This window comes from Centruroides sculpturatus, unplaced genomic scaffold, assembly GCF_000671375.1.
Source record: "Centruroides sculpturatus isolate CEXI.00-Female unplaced genomic scaffold, Cexi_2.0 scaffold314, whole genome shotgun sequence".
Taxonomy (NCBI): domain Eukaryota; kingdom Metazoa; phylum Arthropoda; class Arachnida; order Scorpiones; family Buthidae; genus Centruroides; species Centruroides sculpturatus.
The window spans coordinates 224,448-245,033 of record NW_019384542.1 but is presented as its reverse complement, the minus strand read 5'-3'; the positions used below and the strand labels follow the sequence as shown (position 1 = coordinate 245,033).

Genomic DNA, 20,586 nt, shown 5'->3' with positions numbered 1-20,586 from the left:
TAAACCTTAAAGGAAACATCCCGATAATTGTTCAACAAAAGACTGTAAAAGGTTAACAAAGTATTGTTGGGAATTAAGCTACCAGATAAATGAGAAAAAAGTGAATGTTATGTGTAAGTATGTAAATGAGGGGAATGTCTCACTTAGAAACTGTGACGTCACCTCAGACTATAAATAGTGTAGCTCAAGTGAAGACGGGAGAGGTGAGCTCCTGCAAAGAAAGCGTTGGTGTGCTAGTAGCAGTGAACGAGGTGTCCAATAGGAAATAGTCCGAGGCGATTGCAGTATTCGATTTGTGGATCGAGGAATAGGAAAAGTCTTGAGTTGAGAAAAAGGTTTCTAGTATAATTGAGGTGACGGTTAGGATTTGTAGTTCTAAGAAATTCTGTACCTAAGTTAAGGAATGATTTTATCGGAATTCCAAGGGGACTAGTTCTAAGTTAGAATAAGATTGAAGTTTTGTCGGGTTGACTTTGGATTTGATTTTATTGAATAAATTTGTTGATTGTTGTATATATTGTAAATAGTATTTCTAGAATCTTTATTAAATATTTTTGATTTTTGACTAGACTAACTTGTCCTTAATTTACTTCGGTGCACGCGAAAAGTCCAGGCCTGGCAACTAACAAACGCAAACCCGCGTAAAGTACCCGTTAGGTAACGGCTCTCTGATTATAAGAATTGTTGTAGAGCGATCCGATAAAATAAGATAGTACTTTACAGAGTTAACCAATTTTTGAATTCATTCATTCAAACCATGAATGTCAAGAGTGACTCATCTTGTAAAACCACTTTTTAAGACTCAAAACAGCAGTAAACTTAGTTCTAACAAGTATTTTTACTCAAAATGTGCAAATCACATTTGAAAATTTAAAATATTATGCTTACAGCATCATTTGTGAATCATATCAAAAACTTTCATTATTACAATGAGAAAATCATTTTATCATTATAAGTAAACATACTATATATTAAAAATAATTTTGTATAATATTTTTTCAATTAAAATATAATTTTATATTTTAGCTGTCAAAACAGCTGACTGTGAGCTTTGATTTAAAACTAGACATCCTGATAGTTCAATTGATGTTTACTTGCTTATAAGGGCTATCCATAAATTACATCCACATTTCTCTTGAAATTTTTACCCTCTCTTGTCCCAGTTTCCATAACCCTCTCCTCTCTTTGGGCATCCAATAAAGCTCAACCCCCTCTTAAAACCATTATCACCATATGAATGATATATACCATAAGTAAAAATGAAACGTACAAAAACTTTTGAAATAATTGTAATAAAATGCATAAACTATATAAAATTTAATGAAATAAATGGACATCCACCGAAGTTCAATCTCCCTTGTACAACTTATCATAACCTCTGAAATTTTGTATTTTGTCTATTATTGATCTTATTTTGTCGCCCAAATGACCATCACCCACTTGCTGTCATCCAGTTGACAATGTCCCTGCATAATTGGATGGCAGAATGATATTTCTCATATAAATTATACCTGCACAAAAAGATTCACTGAACAGATAGCAGAAACAGACTGTAGAACATTTAAAATAGCACATGCAGTCACGTAAACAAGCTATGAAATTTATAAAGCACTTATTTAGTTCTGAAAATAGTCAAATCACAAAATATGCAGTAAAAATATTTTATGTGAGCTTTTAAATATGCATATAAAATATGTATTATCAGACTATCTTAATTTAATCTATTTAGACTCAAATTGTGTTTATATCAAGGCTACAACAGCATTTAAAAAATAAATATGCATGTGCATACAAATCCAGCCCTTAATGATAACCATCTAAATGTTATCTGCTGGTTTCAGTTCAAGCTAAATTATTATTTTGAAATATAGTTAAATATATGTATCATTGACTTTTAGTTTAAATTTTTCAGCAATGAATTCATGTTAAATATCAAATTCAAATAAACTAATACAGTAGAGCCTCGAAAACTCGGCACTCCGGATAACTCGGCCACTCCCTAGCAGGGCAAAAAAATCCTTAGTTAATTAATTTTCATTATAGACAGCTTTATGCCTCAAAGTATTTTTCTGAGGTCTGTCTTATCAGGTAAATTACTGTACACAGTGTATTCATTAATTTTCATTTTCATGTAGTAAAGGCTCTATGCCTTCATAAAGGTCGTACTTTTCCTTTGTTGTATTCTCAAGCAAACAATACATACAAGTACAGTACAATATTTTCTGAGGAAACACGCATACTTATCTTTTTTTTAACCCCATTCCTGATAACCCGGCATTTTCACAAACTCGGCCACCCTTTGGTCCACATTAGGCCGAGTTTTCGAGGCTCTACTGTATATATATATATTTATTATTAGATATTTTAGAGATTCATTCCCAATTCCAGTAAAAAGTTAATTTTGAAACAAAATAATCAAAGTTTGTATGAAGTCAGTAGTACATATTAATCAGAAAAATATAAAAGATAATATAAATTATTAGTACCTAAAATATTCTTTCATTTTGGTCACTAAATCATCTTTGATATCCTTTTTGTTTTCAAGTGGAATATCTGTAAAAAAAATATTTAAGAATAAAATACAAAAAAAATATTTAGGAATAAAATACAAAAAAAAATATTTTTATATAGTAAAACCTCAATTTAATGGACTAATTCAGGTGAAAGGATGTCCATTAACGCCAAACATCCATTTTCTGAATGTGCATATTAAAAATTGGCAAATTCATTAGTTTATCTGTTTTTACTTATGTATATACAGTATGTTTGTGTAGTTAAAATTAAGTATATATGAGAGGTTTAATTCCACAGAAAAGTTTTCTACCGTGTTTCCCCGAAAATAAGACAGTGTCTTATATTAATTTTTGCTCTGAAAAATGCACTAGGTCTTATTTTCAAGGAATGTCTTATTTTTCCAGGAAGAAGAATTCACATTTATTATTGAACAAAAAAATTCCCAAGTCGAACTTAGACAAGAGTGACATATATCCGGTGTGTCAAACTGTCGCCTTTTTATAGCACCAACATCGGACTCGATGACCAATTAGTGCTTAGTGAACCGTAGCACTATGTAAATGTCATGTGGCGTGATTCCCAGCCAACCAATTAGCCATCACCAGCCGTAACGTTATGCAAATCTGTGATTCCCAAGCCATAGTCTTATGCAAATCATGTCGTGTGATGTAATTGTCTGCTGACCAATCAGTGGCTGTACTTTCAAAAAGCCAACGGCCACTTTCAACCATCTGTCGATGACTGTTACGACTAAAAAAAACTTCGCTAGGTCTTACTTTCAGGGGGAGGTCTTATATTTCGCAATTCAGCAAACTCTCTGCTAGGTCTTATTTTCTGCGGATGTCTTATTTTCGGGGAAACACGGTATATGTATTATTACTTATGTACTCACCATAGTTCTGAGACTGTAATAAACAATAATACAATCTAAATCAAAATAAACAAATATGTTTTGAAAAATACATTCTAATTGTATTTAACTAAAGAAATAAATAATTTTTTTAAAAGTAGTGACTTTCATTTGAAAAAACAATAGCCTGTCAATTTAATTATATGTAAAAAGCATTTTAAAATTAACAGAGGTTTTTTTCCACTTATGACATATGGAACAGAAATTTCATCCATGAAATCAAGGTTTTACCATGATACTGAATAATAATTATATTATGATTTGATTTTATAACAAAAAATTAGTTAAGTTCAATATGACATAATTCACTGAAAAAATGTAATACTGTACAAAAGAGAAGAATAATTTACTATAAATCAATTTGACACTTTCATTATGATTTGAACAATTTAAATTAATTAAATATAATCATAGAAACTTAATATAAAACTGTTACATTTTTTCTCAGATTAATAATTAAAATTTTAAAGAATTATTCTGTCAGTACATAGGAAAGATTATATGTGTTCAGTGACAGTTGCCATTATAATTTCAACAATACTCATATATAAATTGTTTAAGATAGATAAGTTCACATACTGCTGTTTGTTTGATATGTTTTAACAAAGAATGATGTTTATGTACTTGAATAACAACAATGTTTATTAAACAATATATCTTGGAACAGACTGATGTAGACAGGAATGAAGTACTTTGATACACATATACCTATCTGCCTATCTCAGCTCAATTTATTCCTGTGAAGTATGGTAGGGCAATACATTGGAAAAATTATTTTGCTGTATAGTCCATCTAAACATGAAATTTCTTAGTAAATAAATATTAAAACAATGGGATCGGTTATTATGAATGTTAAAAACAATAATTCTAAAAAATTGTAAAATTTCCTAAGAATAAATAAGTTAAATTCACTCTTGTATCTGATTTCGAAAGAATTAAAAAACAGAGATGGACTACGACTTGAAACTTATTAATTATCTCTTAGTTTCAAGTTGTAGTCCATCTNTAAAACAATGGGATCGGTTATTATAGATATTAAAAATAATAAATTCTAAAAAAAAATTTTTGTAAAATTCCTTAAGAATAAGCAAGTTAAAATTCACTCTTTTGTATCCGATTTCGAAAGAACTAAAAACAGAGATGAACTTGAAACTTATTAATTATTTCTTACTTTATTTTTCATTTTTCTCCATATATATTAATTCTTTCGAAATCGGATACAAAAGAGTGAATTTTAACTTGCTTATTCTTAAGGAATTTTACAAAAAATTTTTTTAGAATTTATTATTTTTGATGAAATTTCTTATTTGAAAAGAAAACCACAAATTAGAAATATATTTTCTGAACAAACAAATATATTATCTGTGGAAATTTCAAATATTATAGGGCAGTTTCAAGTTTTGGATATTTTTAGGAATACAAAAAAACAACTTATTCATAAAGTTGCTAAATGATCTATCTTCTTAATGTTTGGTAATTTTCAGTGATTCAAAGTGCCCTTATTAGGGGAATTAATCTATTTCAATGCTGGGGTAAATGGATACAAACAATGATATTAAGAAAAATCAAATTTAAAAAAAAAAAATATGCAAGTTATTAATCATTTAAAGTTCAAATTTATTTTAATAATGTAAATATAATTAGATTAGAATTTTTATTAATGATCTAACAAAGTTATCGATTTATAAAATTTTAGATAAACATGTCTATGAATATAAATATTTTCAGAAGTAAATTACTTTAATCAATTATTTTTGCAATATCTATAAAATAGCAGTAGAATTTTAAATCTTCAACTCTCAAAATTGTCAAAAGAGATCTAATGCAGAATATATTGATAATATAATAGATAATATATTTACTTAATTACTAGAATTTACTTTGAATCCTTTTCTAATCTATTATTTTTATATATTTCAAAAATTAATTAAATTAAAAATTACTAAAAATATAATAATTCATAGGTTTGTTTGTGGTCTTCCTTTCTCCATAGATGGCACTACTTCAAAACATTTATTATTTATGATTATTTTTATTGTTATGTTGTTATTAATTTTATTTTTATTATTATAATATTCAAAGCTGGATTGTTCAATAGATGACACTAAATCTAACTGTTCAACATTGCCATTTTTTATTCACAAGTGTAGTAGTATATCAATATCTAAGAAAATGCCTAAGACAGTTTGTTTTAATAAACAGTCTTATCTTATTCAAGAAACTGAAAGAATATTAAGGTCTCTATTACTCAGAAATGACACCAAGGAAACCTTTTTCAAGTCTATAAAATTTTTGACACAGTTCTGTATCTGAAATGCAAATGGCAGAGGTGTCTGCACTGTCATGGTTTGTCATGTTGTCCTGGTTGGGTAAGTCTGAAAGTGATTAGCATTCAATGGGAGCATAATATGTTAACTAGAGTAAGGAGTTTGGATAAAAACATTTTACCCTTTTCTCCATGTTATAGTAACATATTAACAATGGGCTCCGATCAATCTGACTGAGACAAAAGACAAGACCATTAATTACATAGTTCCCAGTCATGTATGACAGGGTACTTACTACACAGTATCCAGTACAAATATAAGAGTCATCCAAATGAAAATGAGACTTTTGGGTTTTTTATGTAATGGTTTATTGGTTGGAATGTGTGAACATACAGGAAATAATATTGATACAAAGATTGCCTATATGTTACACACAATTGTCTTGTTGATTCAACTAAGTGTCTCAGCATGTCACTAGATTTTGGATATCATGAGCAAAGAATGTCCATGATCAGCAGAGTCAGTCTTCAACAGCCTTTTGACCTCAGTATCACAAGCAAACCAGAGGCTTTTGAGAGCTTTCTTCAGTAGTCCGAAGATATGGTAGTTGCAAGATGACAAGTCAGGGTTAACACTCCAGATGAAGTGTTACAGCAAATCTTGGCACTATTACCACATGCAGGTATGCAATGCCGTGCAACAGAATAACCCCATTCACAACATACCAAGTCACTCCTAAAAGCCATTTGAGTTTGTGTAACATATTGCACTATATGGTTGAGTGAATCTATGCCATAACTGTATGTAGTCAACTTGCTTCAGCACATACAAACAGCACACTAACACTTTCCAACAATAACACCTTGCTTTCTAACACACTACACCACCTACCAAAGGTGTGCAGACACAAAGCTCTGTGTATTGAAACAACAACACTAATACACAAGTATCACTTTCCTTTGAGATATCCATATATATTTACTTATATTAATATATTCATTAATAATTAATCGTTTCTAGTCTAATTACATTCAAATCATGTAATTCTAGTCTAATTATGTAATTAATAAGCCTATTGTCAAAAACATATATATGCATGCACAAGAAGTAATTTTTCCTCAAATTTAGTTTAATTTCTTTTTATACTTTCATGTTGTCAAGTTAAATACAATTCATATTTAATATTCAATATATTAATAAAACATACTGAAAATCAGATATATTATTATTGTTAAGTTTAAATAAAGCATATAATTATTTACTTGGTAATTCAGGAATAAACTTGTCTGGACACAGAGCTTTAGCTTCTGGTGGAAATAACTGTAGTAACTGAAAAATGATTTATTATAAATTAGAAATTGAATCAAGTTATTTTGATCATATATATTTTAAACTCTAATCAAAATAAAACTAATCACATAAAATTTCACAGAAGACTGTTAAATTTTGATACCAATTTAATATGTAAATAAAATTATATATTAAAATAATAAGCCAAATTTAACAATAAAATTCATTTCAATTCATATTTCTCACATTAATTTAAATAGTAACCTAGACCAATGATTCCCAACTAGAGGTATGTATACTTCCAGGAATGGTGATTTTGGGGTATGCAAAAAAAAAAATTAATAATGGTAATGTACTATAACAATATTCATATTCTGCATTGAAGCCTTTGGCAATATCATAGCATTTGATTCTAAGTTTTAAATAAAAATATAATTATATTTTTATTATATTTAGCTGTGTCTTCCTCCAATGCTTTTTGATTTAAAACAACTTTTTTACATGTAATTGTAAAGTGTTGTATAATTGACCAAGGCACCACTGTTTGACGAACACAAAATAAAACTTACGAAAATGGATTGCCAGGTGGTATGCAAGTCAAAAGAGGTTGGGAACTGCTGACCTAGACTGAAATGTTGTGGATCATAAAATTTTTCAGTTTTTATTCAGTGTAAACCACAAGAAATTTCAAACTATTTCTATCTAAATTCAAAACTAAAAAAGTGTATATTTGACAATTAGTTTTAAAATTTCAATATGAAATCAAAAGGTTTAATCCCAAAAGGTATAATAATACTATTACAAAATTTTCTATTGTTTGTTTTTCTTTCTTTATTTCAAATTATATAATTCATTAAATTTAAGAATCAAATTACAGGTATTCCTTGTATAATACAGTACTTACATTCTGAAAAAGTGACATGTTATGCAAATCTGTGCTACACAAAATAAAGGACTAGTGCAAAACATAGGGAAAACCAAAAGTTAACAAAAGTATCTTATTCTTTTTCATTACTATGAGAAATATATTTATTAAAGCAATCAATAATTTATTTCCTATCAATAATTAACTAACAATCACAATTAAAAGTATGATTCAGCTGAGTACCAAGCAATTTTTTTCCAGAATTTGTGTTTGAATATCAAATTGTTTAAGATGGAAACAGTTCAAGTACCAAGATACTGCTGTATTTCATAATTTTTACAAATGATTGCTTACCCATGATTAATGACATTTACCTAAAAATGTTTAAATAAATTAATCTATAAAAACAAAACACATTGACAGACATAAAGACTAAAGTCTGAAAGCAACGACGACAGCACCTGGTTGATAGGAAAGCTAACACAAGAAAAAAAAAATTGTACTAGAAGTTTTCATTAAAGTAAACCTGACAAAAGGTTTAAAACAAATTAAAAATTTCAATATTCTAAAATGCATAGGCAAATTTGAGACAACACACATGCTTACTTAAATAAAAAAAAATATTGAATAATGGAGTTTGCACTTAAAAATTGTGAAATTTTGTAAAGAGGATTTTCCAAATTCTAAAACTGTGTTAGAGCAAAACCATGTTATATAAATGCTGTATTGTATGGAGGATACCTGTATTTAACATAATTGCCATTTTGATTAAAAAATATATTTTTATTACTACATCTTTTAACCATTAGTAATTCCATAGACAGAGATGAAAATAACATGTATTTTGAATGAACAAAACAAATATTCTTTCTTTAAAAACAATTATCCCTAAAAATTTGAATTTAATCAAAACAAAAAATTCTAAATGAAAATTAAAGTTTTTATCTTGATTACATAATTGATTATATAATTATCTAAATATCAATTATTAAAATATTTAAATGTCTTACTTAGTTACAATAAATTAAATTATAGAAAAAGTATTTTTTTAACTGTTACTCTTTTGAAAGTATGTCTAAAAATGATCATAACTTTCAAAATTAACATTTTTGGAAAAACTATTTTAAATAAAACTTTAGATTTTCAAATAGGACCACTATTTTTTTTTTCTATTTTTAGATTCCCAATTAAAAAAAAATAAAATTGGCTCCTGCTCCTTATAGGAGTGGCAGGGTGGCATAACTTTTATGGAATTGAAAAAAAAACCCTTAAAAATACATAACTTTTATTCTCATCAATTTTTTAATTGAATGCATGTTTTACAAGATAGTTGTTAGGAACATTTTAAATAAACCAGCCTGTATATACTGTATAAAGAAATAAACATCAAAAAATGTCACACAACCAATCAGAATTCATGATATGTCATATAGAGTCCACCAATCATATATAGTCACCTACCAACACACTCCAGCAAACTGGAGGAGCTGCCATTATTTTTCTCTCATTTCAAAGATTTGATCAAAAATTTCCAGTACTTACAGCACACTTTGATTTAAAAGACTGTTATAATCTGCATATAATGTAATAGTAGTTACATATATTTATTAAATATTTTCCTATTTACTTTCATGTTTAGTTGTTTAATATGAAAACAATTCCTACTCCAGTGATTGTAATTGTGGTGAATCCAGTTCCATTATAATCCAGTTCTGTTTTATCTTTTAGAATTTACTTTCTTAATTTTTTAAAGTAATTTTTTAATTAAAAAATTTTTATTCTACAAACTTTTTTATCCTAAATATCTGTCTCACACATAGCCAATCAATACAATTAATTTAAAATAATACTTTGCTTTATTAACATGTATCAATTCTTAAATTTACTTTAAAATATTTAACTGTAACAAAAACAAATATAATCCACGTTGAAAAATTAAAGGAATTTAATACAGTCTATATCATGTATATATTAGCAGTATGATAGCTTCTTGTGCCTGCCATAAAAACAAGTTCAGAACTTGGCACTGTGGGGGAAGATGAGAAAAAACAGAAAATTGCTTTGTGTGTGTTGGGTGCACAACCAAAATGTGTGCGCGCAATTCTGAATTATTAAGCACAATGTGTGCATGTGTGCACACTATCAGGAACCCAGCACATAACACATATAACTGAGAAAAACATGTCTGCTCATCTGTTTCAAGTAAGAATCTCTAGTTGATAAGTTTAAAAAAAAATCAAGAAAGAAATTTAAGATTGATCATTAGTTTCAATTATGTAATGTCAATTATGTAATTATGTCTATAGTTCCATTAATTCTATAAAACAACTCAAATATTTTAAATTCTTTTTCAGTTGCTGCTTATCAAATGACATCAGTTCTATCTGACTAAAAATATTCTGAAGTCAATGCTAATTAGAATTCAGATGATCTAATTTAATTAATTTTGAAGATCTAAAGACAAAACCAATGGCAATATCAAAATGTTCTAAGAGTTGTCAAGTATTAAATTTTGACTTAAAATATTTTTTAAAATTTTGGACTTTTCTGAAAACAAACTCAACACACATCTTTCAAATACAGTTTCATTTTTTTTTTTTGTAAAATAACTGTATTTATTTCAAAAATTTCATGTGAGTCAGTGAGTTAATGAAGTCAATGTAATTTTATATATTACAGTAAAACCTCTCTGACACTCATTTAGATAACCAGATTTTCTTAGAAAATAATTTTTATTCTGCAGGACTCTGTTTTTAATCCTCATTTATCCAACCATTTACCCAATCACTGATCAATTTGACTCATAATTCCTTTGAGACAACCAGTTCTTCAATTTTATCATCATCTGGAACAAATCCAGAAGGATGATAAAATTGAAAATCATGGGCATTTACGATGCACAATGTATGTTTCACTGTTTTGTTAGGTGTAAAAACTCACCTTAATCTTTTTTCCAGTTTCAAGGTCTCTATTTTCTTCTATTTAGTACTATTGTGTTCCATAGCAGGTACAGATATCCCTTGCTTAACGTGAGATTTAATTAATGTGCAAAATTAATTGTGGCAATCTCATTTCATACACAACAGAAATTTTACTTAATACAGCTTTAACAGCTGTCTTTACTTAACATAGGTATGTTTTTCTTGGCAAATGAAGTGTTGGTGAATTTGCTATTTTTATTTATTAAAATAAAAATATTTGTTATTAATCAAAAATTTGTTCTACTGCATGGTGATTGTTTAGTTGAGTACTAAGGTACCTCTGTACTTGATTAACACAATTTTGATATATGTGGTAGCATTCACAGATTAATTAATCACATTAATCAAGAGATACCTGTATATAATTTGCTGTTAATATCCCTGTATATTATTCTTATTAAACCAAATAATACAACAAAACCAATGAATTTAATCTTTCCATTAATAGGGATAAATAAAATGGTAAATAATGATGAATTCTGAATATTTTTGAAATTTGTTTGACCTAAAGGAGGGATCTGTTTGATCAAATAGAAAAGAAATATTGATGGCATCATCTTATCAAAACAAGGTAATCGGAGTAAAAAAAATGTACTTTTCAGATTACCTTAAATCAATATTTAAGACAGTATGTAAGTATACAAAGTTAGACGTGATATATTTATAAATAAATTTTCTTGCAACAAAACTATTTAAAAATGCTATGTATTGATTAGCAATCAATACATAGCTTTTTATACTTACATACTGTTTTTTTAAATACTTTTGTATTTAAAAAAACAGTATGTAAAACAGTATGTAAGTATACAATGTATTTACATTGTATACTTACATACTGTTTTTTTTAAATAGTTTTGCTGTATTTTACATACTGCATTTTTAAATAGTTTTGCTTATTTTATACACAGTAGTCTGTGTATAAAATACAGCAAAACTAGAATATTACAATATGTATAATATGTAGAAATGTATTACTATTGGACAATACTATATATACAGTACTCTGTATCCATTATTTTTACTCATCATTCCATTTGACAAGAACACACTGCTTAAAATGACCAATTTTTCAAAGTTTTGGAAGTGTCATCTTAAAAATGTTTTACTGTATATAATATAGATACTTTAATATTTTAAATATAACTCCAGAAAAAGAGTAAATTCATTTATTTTTTTGGAATAATGAAATTCAAAAATTTTTGAGTATCATTACAATTACATACATAATTTAGAAAAACAAACAATTTTTTAATTAGATTGCTATTTTAAACAATATGAAGTAATACTTACCCTGTTATGAAAGCTGCAGACATCTTGATGAGTCTTAAATATTTCTATCTGTTCATCAGTGGTCCATGTTACCTAATAAATATGATGTTTCTTTTGAAAATTCATTTTAAATTTAACAGGAATAATATTTTCAGATTTTAGTGTAATTAAGTTAAATACTTAGTGAGATAAATAAATATTAATTTATGATTATTATTTACAATTAGTGTAAGCTATTACTTTACAAAAATAATTATATTAAAAAAAATTTAAATGCATTAATCATAATGCATTTAAATTCTTGAAAATGTAGATTTAAAAAATTGAATCTTATTCATACACATTCAAATTATTACTTGGTATCTATATACTTAATAACTACAAAATAACTCTAAAAATTTAATGATTATAATTTATCAATACAATAAGAAATAAGATTTTATTTCTACTTTAAATAACCAATATTCCAATAATTATCAAATTCTACTAAGGCAGTTACTAACAACAAATTCTCACAATAAAATTGAAAACAAATTTTTTGCAATATCACAACACTACTGAAATCAGGACTGGGAAATTGGCATTTCTTTTTCTTTCTTTTTTTTTGCCAACTAACTCAGACTCCTTAGTATTTATATACTACCCCTGAACAAAAGTATGGAATATTTTGTAATTGCTGCAGAAAAATTATTTTGATTCTTAAATAATCAAACTGACAAAAATATTATTGAACTTTTAATAATTAGCAAATATAATAGACATATTAGAGTATTTACACATCAAACATTGTAAAGATATTTGCATAAATTACAAAATTGCAGCATTTTAAACAAAGTAAGAGTTGAACAAAAGTATAGAATAATGATGATTAATATTTTGTAGGGTCACCTTTTGCCCTAATTAGTCTTAATTTGTGGTATTGTAGAAATAAGTTTTCTACACAGTTCCAAATCAACCTGTGACCAAGTTCTTTGACTGTCTTCTTTAATTCTTCTATTGTTGTAGTTCATTTTTTTTAGAGATCATTTTCTTCAGAATATTCCAAACATTTTCAATTGGAGATATATCTGGACTATTGGCATGCCATTCTAAACACTGTATGTTATGTTCTTGAAACCATTGCATAATTTGTCTAGCCGTATGGCATGATGCATTATCATCCTGGTAGATGAAATCCTCATTACCAAAGTGATCTTCTGATGTTTTAACAACCAAAGATTCTAATAACTACAAGTAACCATCAGCATTCAATGTACAATTAAGGATTGCCTTTTCACCAACTCCTTTACATCCTCATATCATTACACTTTTACGAAATTTTGCTGATGAATTTAAACATTCAAAATGGAATTTTTCATCTGATCTTTATGTACTGCCATATTACCATAGCCAATACATAGTTTTGATTCATCTGTGAACATAACTCATTGCCAGTCATTAAGAGTTTTGGTCCATTTCAAACAATTTTTCTTTTGTTATTTTTGTCAGATAGAGTTTTGTTTTGACTTTTCTTGAGTGGTAACCTTTTTTTGCTAGACTGCTTATTGTAATGTCTGATACATTAACACATTAACATCTATCTCTCCACTTTGAATTAATGTTGCTTGATGACAAATATCTGTTTTCCTTAACAATTTTAATTAAGTCGCCTCTCTTGGTTGTAGTTTCTTGGTCTTCCAACTTGTTGCTGATTTTTACAGTTCTAAATGTTTTAGACTTTGAAATTATTTTTGAAACCGTTCTTTGAGAGCATTGTAATGTTTTTGCTATTATTCTCTGTAATTTTTCTTCTTGATGTGTCAAAATTATTAACTGTTTCTTACCTTCACTTAATTTACTACTCAGTGCCATCATTCACTTCATTATCATGTTCACTGCAATTTTATACTTCACTATAATGACATCATAAAATTTATTTACAAGAGTATTATTCATTTTAGCATGTTAAAATCTAAATTTTTTAATATAATAATCATCAATATATTCCATACTTTAATATTTTTATGATTCCATATTTTTGTTAAACTCCAACTTTTATTTTTTTTAAAATACTTTAACTTTGTAATTTGTGTAAATGTCTTCATAAAGTTTGGTGTGTAAATACTCTAATATGTCTATTATATTTGCCAATTATTAAAAGTTCAATAATATTTTTGTCAGTTTGATTATTTAAGGATCAAAATAATTTTTTGCAGAATAAAATATTCCATACTTTTGTTCAGAGGTTATATGTTATCCATCATTTATCACAGAAATAACACTGCCAAATTTCAAAATTTTAGGTTTATCCATTCCTGAAAAATAATACAAAACACACAACAATTTTATAAGTTTTTTTTTACATTTTTTGAACTCAGTGTGTCAAAACATCAAAAAATGCAAAAAAAAAAAAAAAAGAGAGAAGGGATTAAAATCTAACTGATCACTGTACTTTGCCTATGTTATAGTCTATAATAACCAGGAGAGTAAAAATAATTATGAAATATAGAGTTAGTTAAGGCATCCAGCCCTAATCAAAATACCATATTATCAATTTAATATTTAGACCTATTGATGTAAATTGACATCCATGACAAAATTATACTATAATTAAAAATATGTATTTTACTTATAAATTTTAAAGCAATTATTAAAAGTAAAATTTACTTTAACTTTCAATCAATAAAACTTACACATATATTTTTAATCTATATTTATAAAATTACATGTCCTGACTGACTGACTGATTCATCATTGCCCAGAGAAAATCACTGAACCTAACGAGGTGATATTTGGTACACAGTTAGGGTACGTCATGAATATGCACACTAAGAAGGGATTTTTGGAAATTCCACCATGGGGGAGAGGATTAAGACTTAACCTGAAGAACGACTTCTACTGTACTATTTTAGATGCAATTTTTTGTTTTTAACTGTGTTTTAGAAGGGTACGCAATGAGAATGCACACTAAGAAGGGATTTTTGGAAATTCCATGAGGGGGAGAGGGAGAGAGAGAGGATTAAGGCTTAAAAAGTCTTAGCCCTGAAAGGCAGTACCACAAACGTGGTTTACAAAGAGGTACTGGGATAACTGAAACTCTATTTTTCTGTAAATATTTAAACTTAAATGACATTATCTAAAATTTCCTAATGTTTTGAAAAAAAAATTAAACTCAGATTTATCATATCTCAGAATCCCATATTATTTGAAAAATGAATTTAGGTGCATTACCAGTCCATAGTTTGAAACAAACAAAAATCAGTAATTTTACCAAATTAGTAACAACTAATGAATGAGAATCTTAGTGAAGTACCGAGGGAGGGTTATTTCTATCAAATTGCAAAATCCACGTGGGCAAAGCCACAGATAACAGCTAGTTAAAGAATAAATTAAAGAAATTTTACTATACATCATTCAGAATGCAAAATATAAAAGTTGAATATAATAAATAATTTTCAAAGAAATTTTGTACTTACTCTTATCCTGTATGTCTTTTCACATACTTCTAACAGTTCTAAAGCTGAAATAAATGCTAAAAATAAACAACAAAAAATCATTACTATCAAAAATTTATTCTGTACTTATAATGAATTAATTTTCCAAAAAATACTAAATTCAAATATTTCTAATGAAAGCTAGTTAATAAAGAAATCACAAAAAATATGTTACTTCTTTATTCATAAACTTTATTAATCTCTTTAAACTTCTAAATACTAATGAGTAAATGATTTCATTTACTCATTAGTATTTAGAAGTTTAAAGTATTGAAGTAATTAATAAAATAGAATATTCTAATAAATCAACCATTGAATTAGTTCATAAGAAAACTAATCCATATGAAATTTATGATCATATTTTATATGCTCCTTTAAAACATTTTAGCATACCAGATACATTAAAAATCATTTACTCAGTTTTTCCATTATTTTATTGCTAGATATTCTTTTTATAGTCATTTTGCTTGCTAATTAATTGTTAGTTACCAAAACATAATGTATGTATATGCTCTTGTCTTAAAAAACTAAATAAGCCTGACATCAATTTTCTGCAATGTAAATAGCATTACACTAATATCTCATTTCTTGCTATATTCCATGATGATTAACAGTAGAAATGACATATTCAGTTCAAGTTTATAGGATCTCTAATTTTCATGAAATACAATCTTGTCTTAAACACATCCAAAAAGGAGAAATTTTGATTATTATCAGTGATTATGGAGGTCACAAAATTGAATCATCTCAATCAAATCCATATACTTTAAAAAAGTCACATTCAGATAATTTTTATTGATGTTGCATACAGGATCCATACAGATAGATAATTCCATCTGTGATTCCCTGACCAATTATGATATTCTGACCTATTAAGGTCTTTGCATTTCCCCTTTACATTGTGTAATAATTGGCCAAGTCTATTTAAGCCCATTTTGTACACAATTACATAAATTTTTTTTATTAAAAAAACATTTATTCCCTTAAAAAAACAAAAAAACTTTGCATAAAATCAATTACATAATTAGCAACGTCATTTCTACATCATATAAAAAATTTCATAATTTTTTAAAAGTTAATTTGTAAAGTTTAATTAAATAAGAAAAAGACTTACACTGCATCATGAAATTGAATTTTCTGAGAGGAGATGGGAAATTCAAAATAATTTAAACAGAATAAATTGCACACTCCATGAGAGAGAGGGAGATCACTTATCACATGCTATTTTTGGTCCAGCACCGACCCTTTCAAGGTCATTACATTTCTTCCCATCCCTCCATGAAACTTATAATGGAAGCAGCAAGGTTTTGGTGGGAAAGTGGGTTGTTGTTGATGGTGTTTTTGAAAATCCAATTTTAACTCTATTGCAATATTTTGGTATACTTCCAAAAAATGTGGATTTCCAAAATTCCACAGGTCATCTGAAGATGAAAATATGCAGTTAGAGAGAAGACATATCACAAATCATCAATCCATCAAAATTGGCAGGATTATTATCTCCACATACTGCATATGGCCAGCAACAAAGAAAAATACATGAATTGTGTGAGGTTCACCATGCAGTCCAAAATGTTCCATACAATATTATATATACAATATTGCTAAGCCAACTGGACAGTTCTTTGCCTCCCCCTACAGCATCAACTGACTGCAGAGTTAACCAGATGTCACAGAGGTAAAAAAAAATTGAGAGGGTTGTGTATGGGACACAATTGCAATCATTTAAGGTGTGAATCTGTCTTTGTGTTATTAGAAGAAGGATAAGATATAAACGAATAGTCTTGGTAGTTGCCACAAGTCAATATCTATCAATTCATGCGGAAGCACACTCAAAGTATTTGCATCAGAGTTGATACACTTAGTTTTCTTACGCTATCTATACAACCTGCATCATTCAGCATTAGTCATTTTGGGTTTTTCTGATTTCTTTTAAATTTTTCTTTCCAACGATATATGTTTCTTACATTTCTGTTCATATTTCCTTTGCAATATCTTTGACATTATGAAAATTTTCTTCAATTCACACACTTATTGGCTTATAAGTTTACAAATTCTATTTTATTGGTTATTATTGTTAAATAATATTGTATGTCCTGTCATTCTGTACAAATCAACAATTTCAACATCCTACCTCTTCATAATCCAAAGTTATACACTGTTCAAACGCAAGTACAAATCCGCTCACAGCTGACATCCCACTACCACTAATTTAAATTTAAACGTAAGCCCTCTATCCAACAAAATTTTAATCATTAGATTATCATTTATATAATCATGGAGATATAAGCATGGCAAATCTTGCCATTCTTTTGGTCGTTCCAGTTTTCATATACCCCCCTATACCAAATTGAATTTAAAGACATATTCAGATCAAAAAGGAGCGAGAGCAACAGATGGATTCCGTGGTAATTGCAGATTCCCTGACATTTGATTCCATTCTCTGATTTTTTCTGCTAACAATCTTATTCTCTGACTTTCCAGGTTGATATGGACTCGGTACATACATAGAAATGTTTACTGATTTTAGTTTCTTTCAAAAAATATACCTGAAGTCAAACATTTTGTTTCAATGCTATAAACATCATCACCCGAAATAAAAAATTCTTGAAAAATTCAATGCAATCTGTAGCAAATCAAATACATTGTGTTTCTCAAACATTATTCTTAAACTACAAAATTACAATTTTATTTTGCAGCATTTTTAATCAACTATTAGACTATTATTGTTAATATAAATATTTACAGAAATATTAGCAAAGATAAAATATAATTTGAAATAATGTCTTTACAATTAAGAAATTTTTTAAACTCAAAAAATTTAAAAATTGTCACAGTAATGGAAAATGGTCCTAACTGCCAAATGATACATTCTCAATTATGCTTATCAGAACAACATATATTTTCCACTTTTTATTTGACTGAATTTTGATCATTACAGTTGGTAGTAAGTGATCACTATAAAGTTTCTTTGATGATGAAAAGTCCTATGTGACATATAACAAATATCACTTAGGACAGTTCTCTACTACTGCAACAAAACACAGATTCCCATTTACAATTTTTAAAATTTTTCATGTCTATAAATAATTATCTATTAAATAATACCGTAGTTATAAATTAATATATACCTTGATTAGGAGAAAATCTTAATCGTGTTTGTGCTGTTGAAATTTGAAACTGAGATCCAGTAGTTCTATGTGAGGAAACAGTAGCAACTGTTGAAATTGGAATTGCTGGCAACGAGGCTGATGAAAATGAATTCACGTGTACCTTTGAAACTGATGGCAATGATGTTGCTATTTGAAGAGAATTTTCACAATATTCAACCTGTAAAACAATGTTTTCAAAAAAAATATTTTCTTATTTTTTGTTAGATGTTAAAATATACTTAAACAATATTAATCTTTAAAAGACTAATTGCAAATTGATTAACTGATCAAACTAAAATTCTAAAGATAAATTTTTATTGCCAAAAAATTAAAACTTTTCAAATGCTAGGAAATTATAATGTTATAATTTTTTTATTTATTATAAAATACACATTAAATTTGTTAAAATTAAGTTTTAAATTTGTGGGTGAATTTAAAATGTAATGCATTCATTCAGAAGATAATTTTCTGAAAGATTAGCCTAGCAGACATTCAGTTATAATTAGCAATTACTTTTCATACTTTTAACAAAATTATAGATACAAGGTTTTAATATTTTTTAAATAAACAAACAATGTAAGTCAAAAGGAAAGACTTTTTTAGATTAAAAAATGCTTTATTATAATGACAATGTCTCTATATGGAATTATGAGCATAATTCCACACAGACAGATTTCATCAAGACAGAAAAATGTAAATATGATATTAGTCACTATAAAATATAACAAAACACCAATTAAAAACTGAAATAATTTTTTGATAAAATTTAATGATAATTTAAGTTCTTTTATGGATAATTTCTTAATAGAGATACAGTAGAAACTCAATTATCCAAGACAGTTAAAATAAAAAAATATATATGTAGCATTATGCACACCACAGAGTATAATGCACAGAAACAAACTCCATATAAATGAAAATTACTACATCTTTTGGATTGTAGCATCATGAAACTAGGCCATATATGTAATATTATGTTAGATTTTGAATAAATCTGTTTATTTTTAAATACAGTTACAGCATTACAGTATTTATAATTAATAAAACTTTAAATGCATAATTCTTGATGTACCCAAAACAAAAACAAACAAGTTTCTGGATCATCTAAAAGACTCCTGATCCTATCAAGTTTCCACTATATAATAGAGTCCCAATTACCAAATTTCACATTATCTAAAGTGAACTGTAAAAAAGTACCCTGTCCGTAAGGTCAAAAGAATGTAGTAGAGTATAATTAGTTTCATTAATCTTGAACAGATAATGTACAATGTGCAAAAGGAAAGTCTACAAAAAAAATTTACTCTGGTGACTCCTCACGGCAATATGAATTTTAAAATGTTATGAAATATTAACATTTCATAACATTTTAAAATTCAAAAAGCAGTCCAACCACAATTGCTCTCATTAATGCACATGCATTGCTTACATTATTACTGTATTAGCCCGAATATAACGCGACCCCGAATTTAACGCGACTCCAAAATTTTCATAAAGATATTTAGAAAAAAATAATACTCATAAAAGAATTCAAAGAAAGTAAAATTCAATCAGATAAGCATTTATTTATGTAATTACAGTAGAGCGTCGTTTATCCGAATCAATTGGGGACTGGGGTGGTTCGGATAACTTATTTTTCGGATAACGAATCATGTACGAAAAAATATATGAATTTATCCCATGTTGAAATTTTTCTCCATTGCGTGTCGCTTCGCATTGAATTTTCGTCGATGTTAAGCCTAACGAAGACTATTGTATCGTTAAAAATTATTTTTTTATTTTGTACAAACAAAATAAATATATTGAAAAATATAAAAACCATAAAACATTATACTTCAGATGTTAATTTAGTATCAAAAACGTAAAATATT

At 27.4% G+C, this 20,586-nt stretch overlaps 1 protein-coding gene across 1 annotated transcript in view; it reads right to left on the bottom strand.

The window, feature by feature from the left end:
* LOC111623396 (zinc finger CCHC domain-containing protein 2-like) overlaps window positions 1-20,586 on the bottom strand; it is a 68,572-nt gene that overhangs the window by 30,733 nt on the left and 17,253 nt on the right. The window contains exons 2-6 of the mRNA XM_023365960.1: window positions 18,698-18,896; window positions 15,552-15,607; window positions 12,118-12,189; window positions 6,954-7,020; window positions 2,487-2,553 (exon numbers count right to left, since the gene is read on the bottom strand). Of these exons, the coding sequence (XP_023221728.1) occupies window positions 2,487-2,553; window positions 6,954-7,020; window positions 12,118-12,189; window positions 15,552-15,607; window positions 18,698-18,896 (461 nt within the window). The remainder of the gene's footprint in view (window positions 1-2,486; window positions 2,554-6,953; window positions 7,021-12,117; window positions 12,190-15,551; window positions 15,608-18,697; window positions 18,897-20,586) is intronic.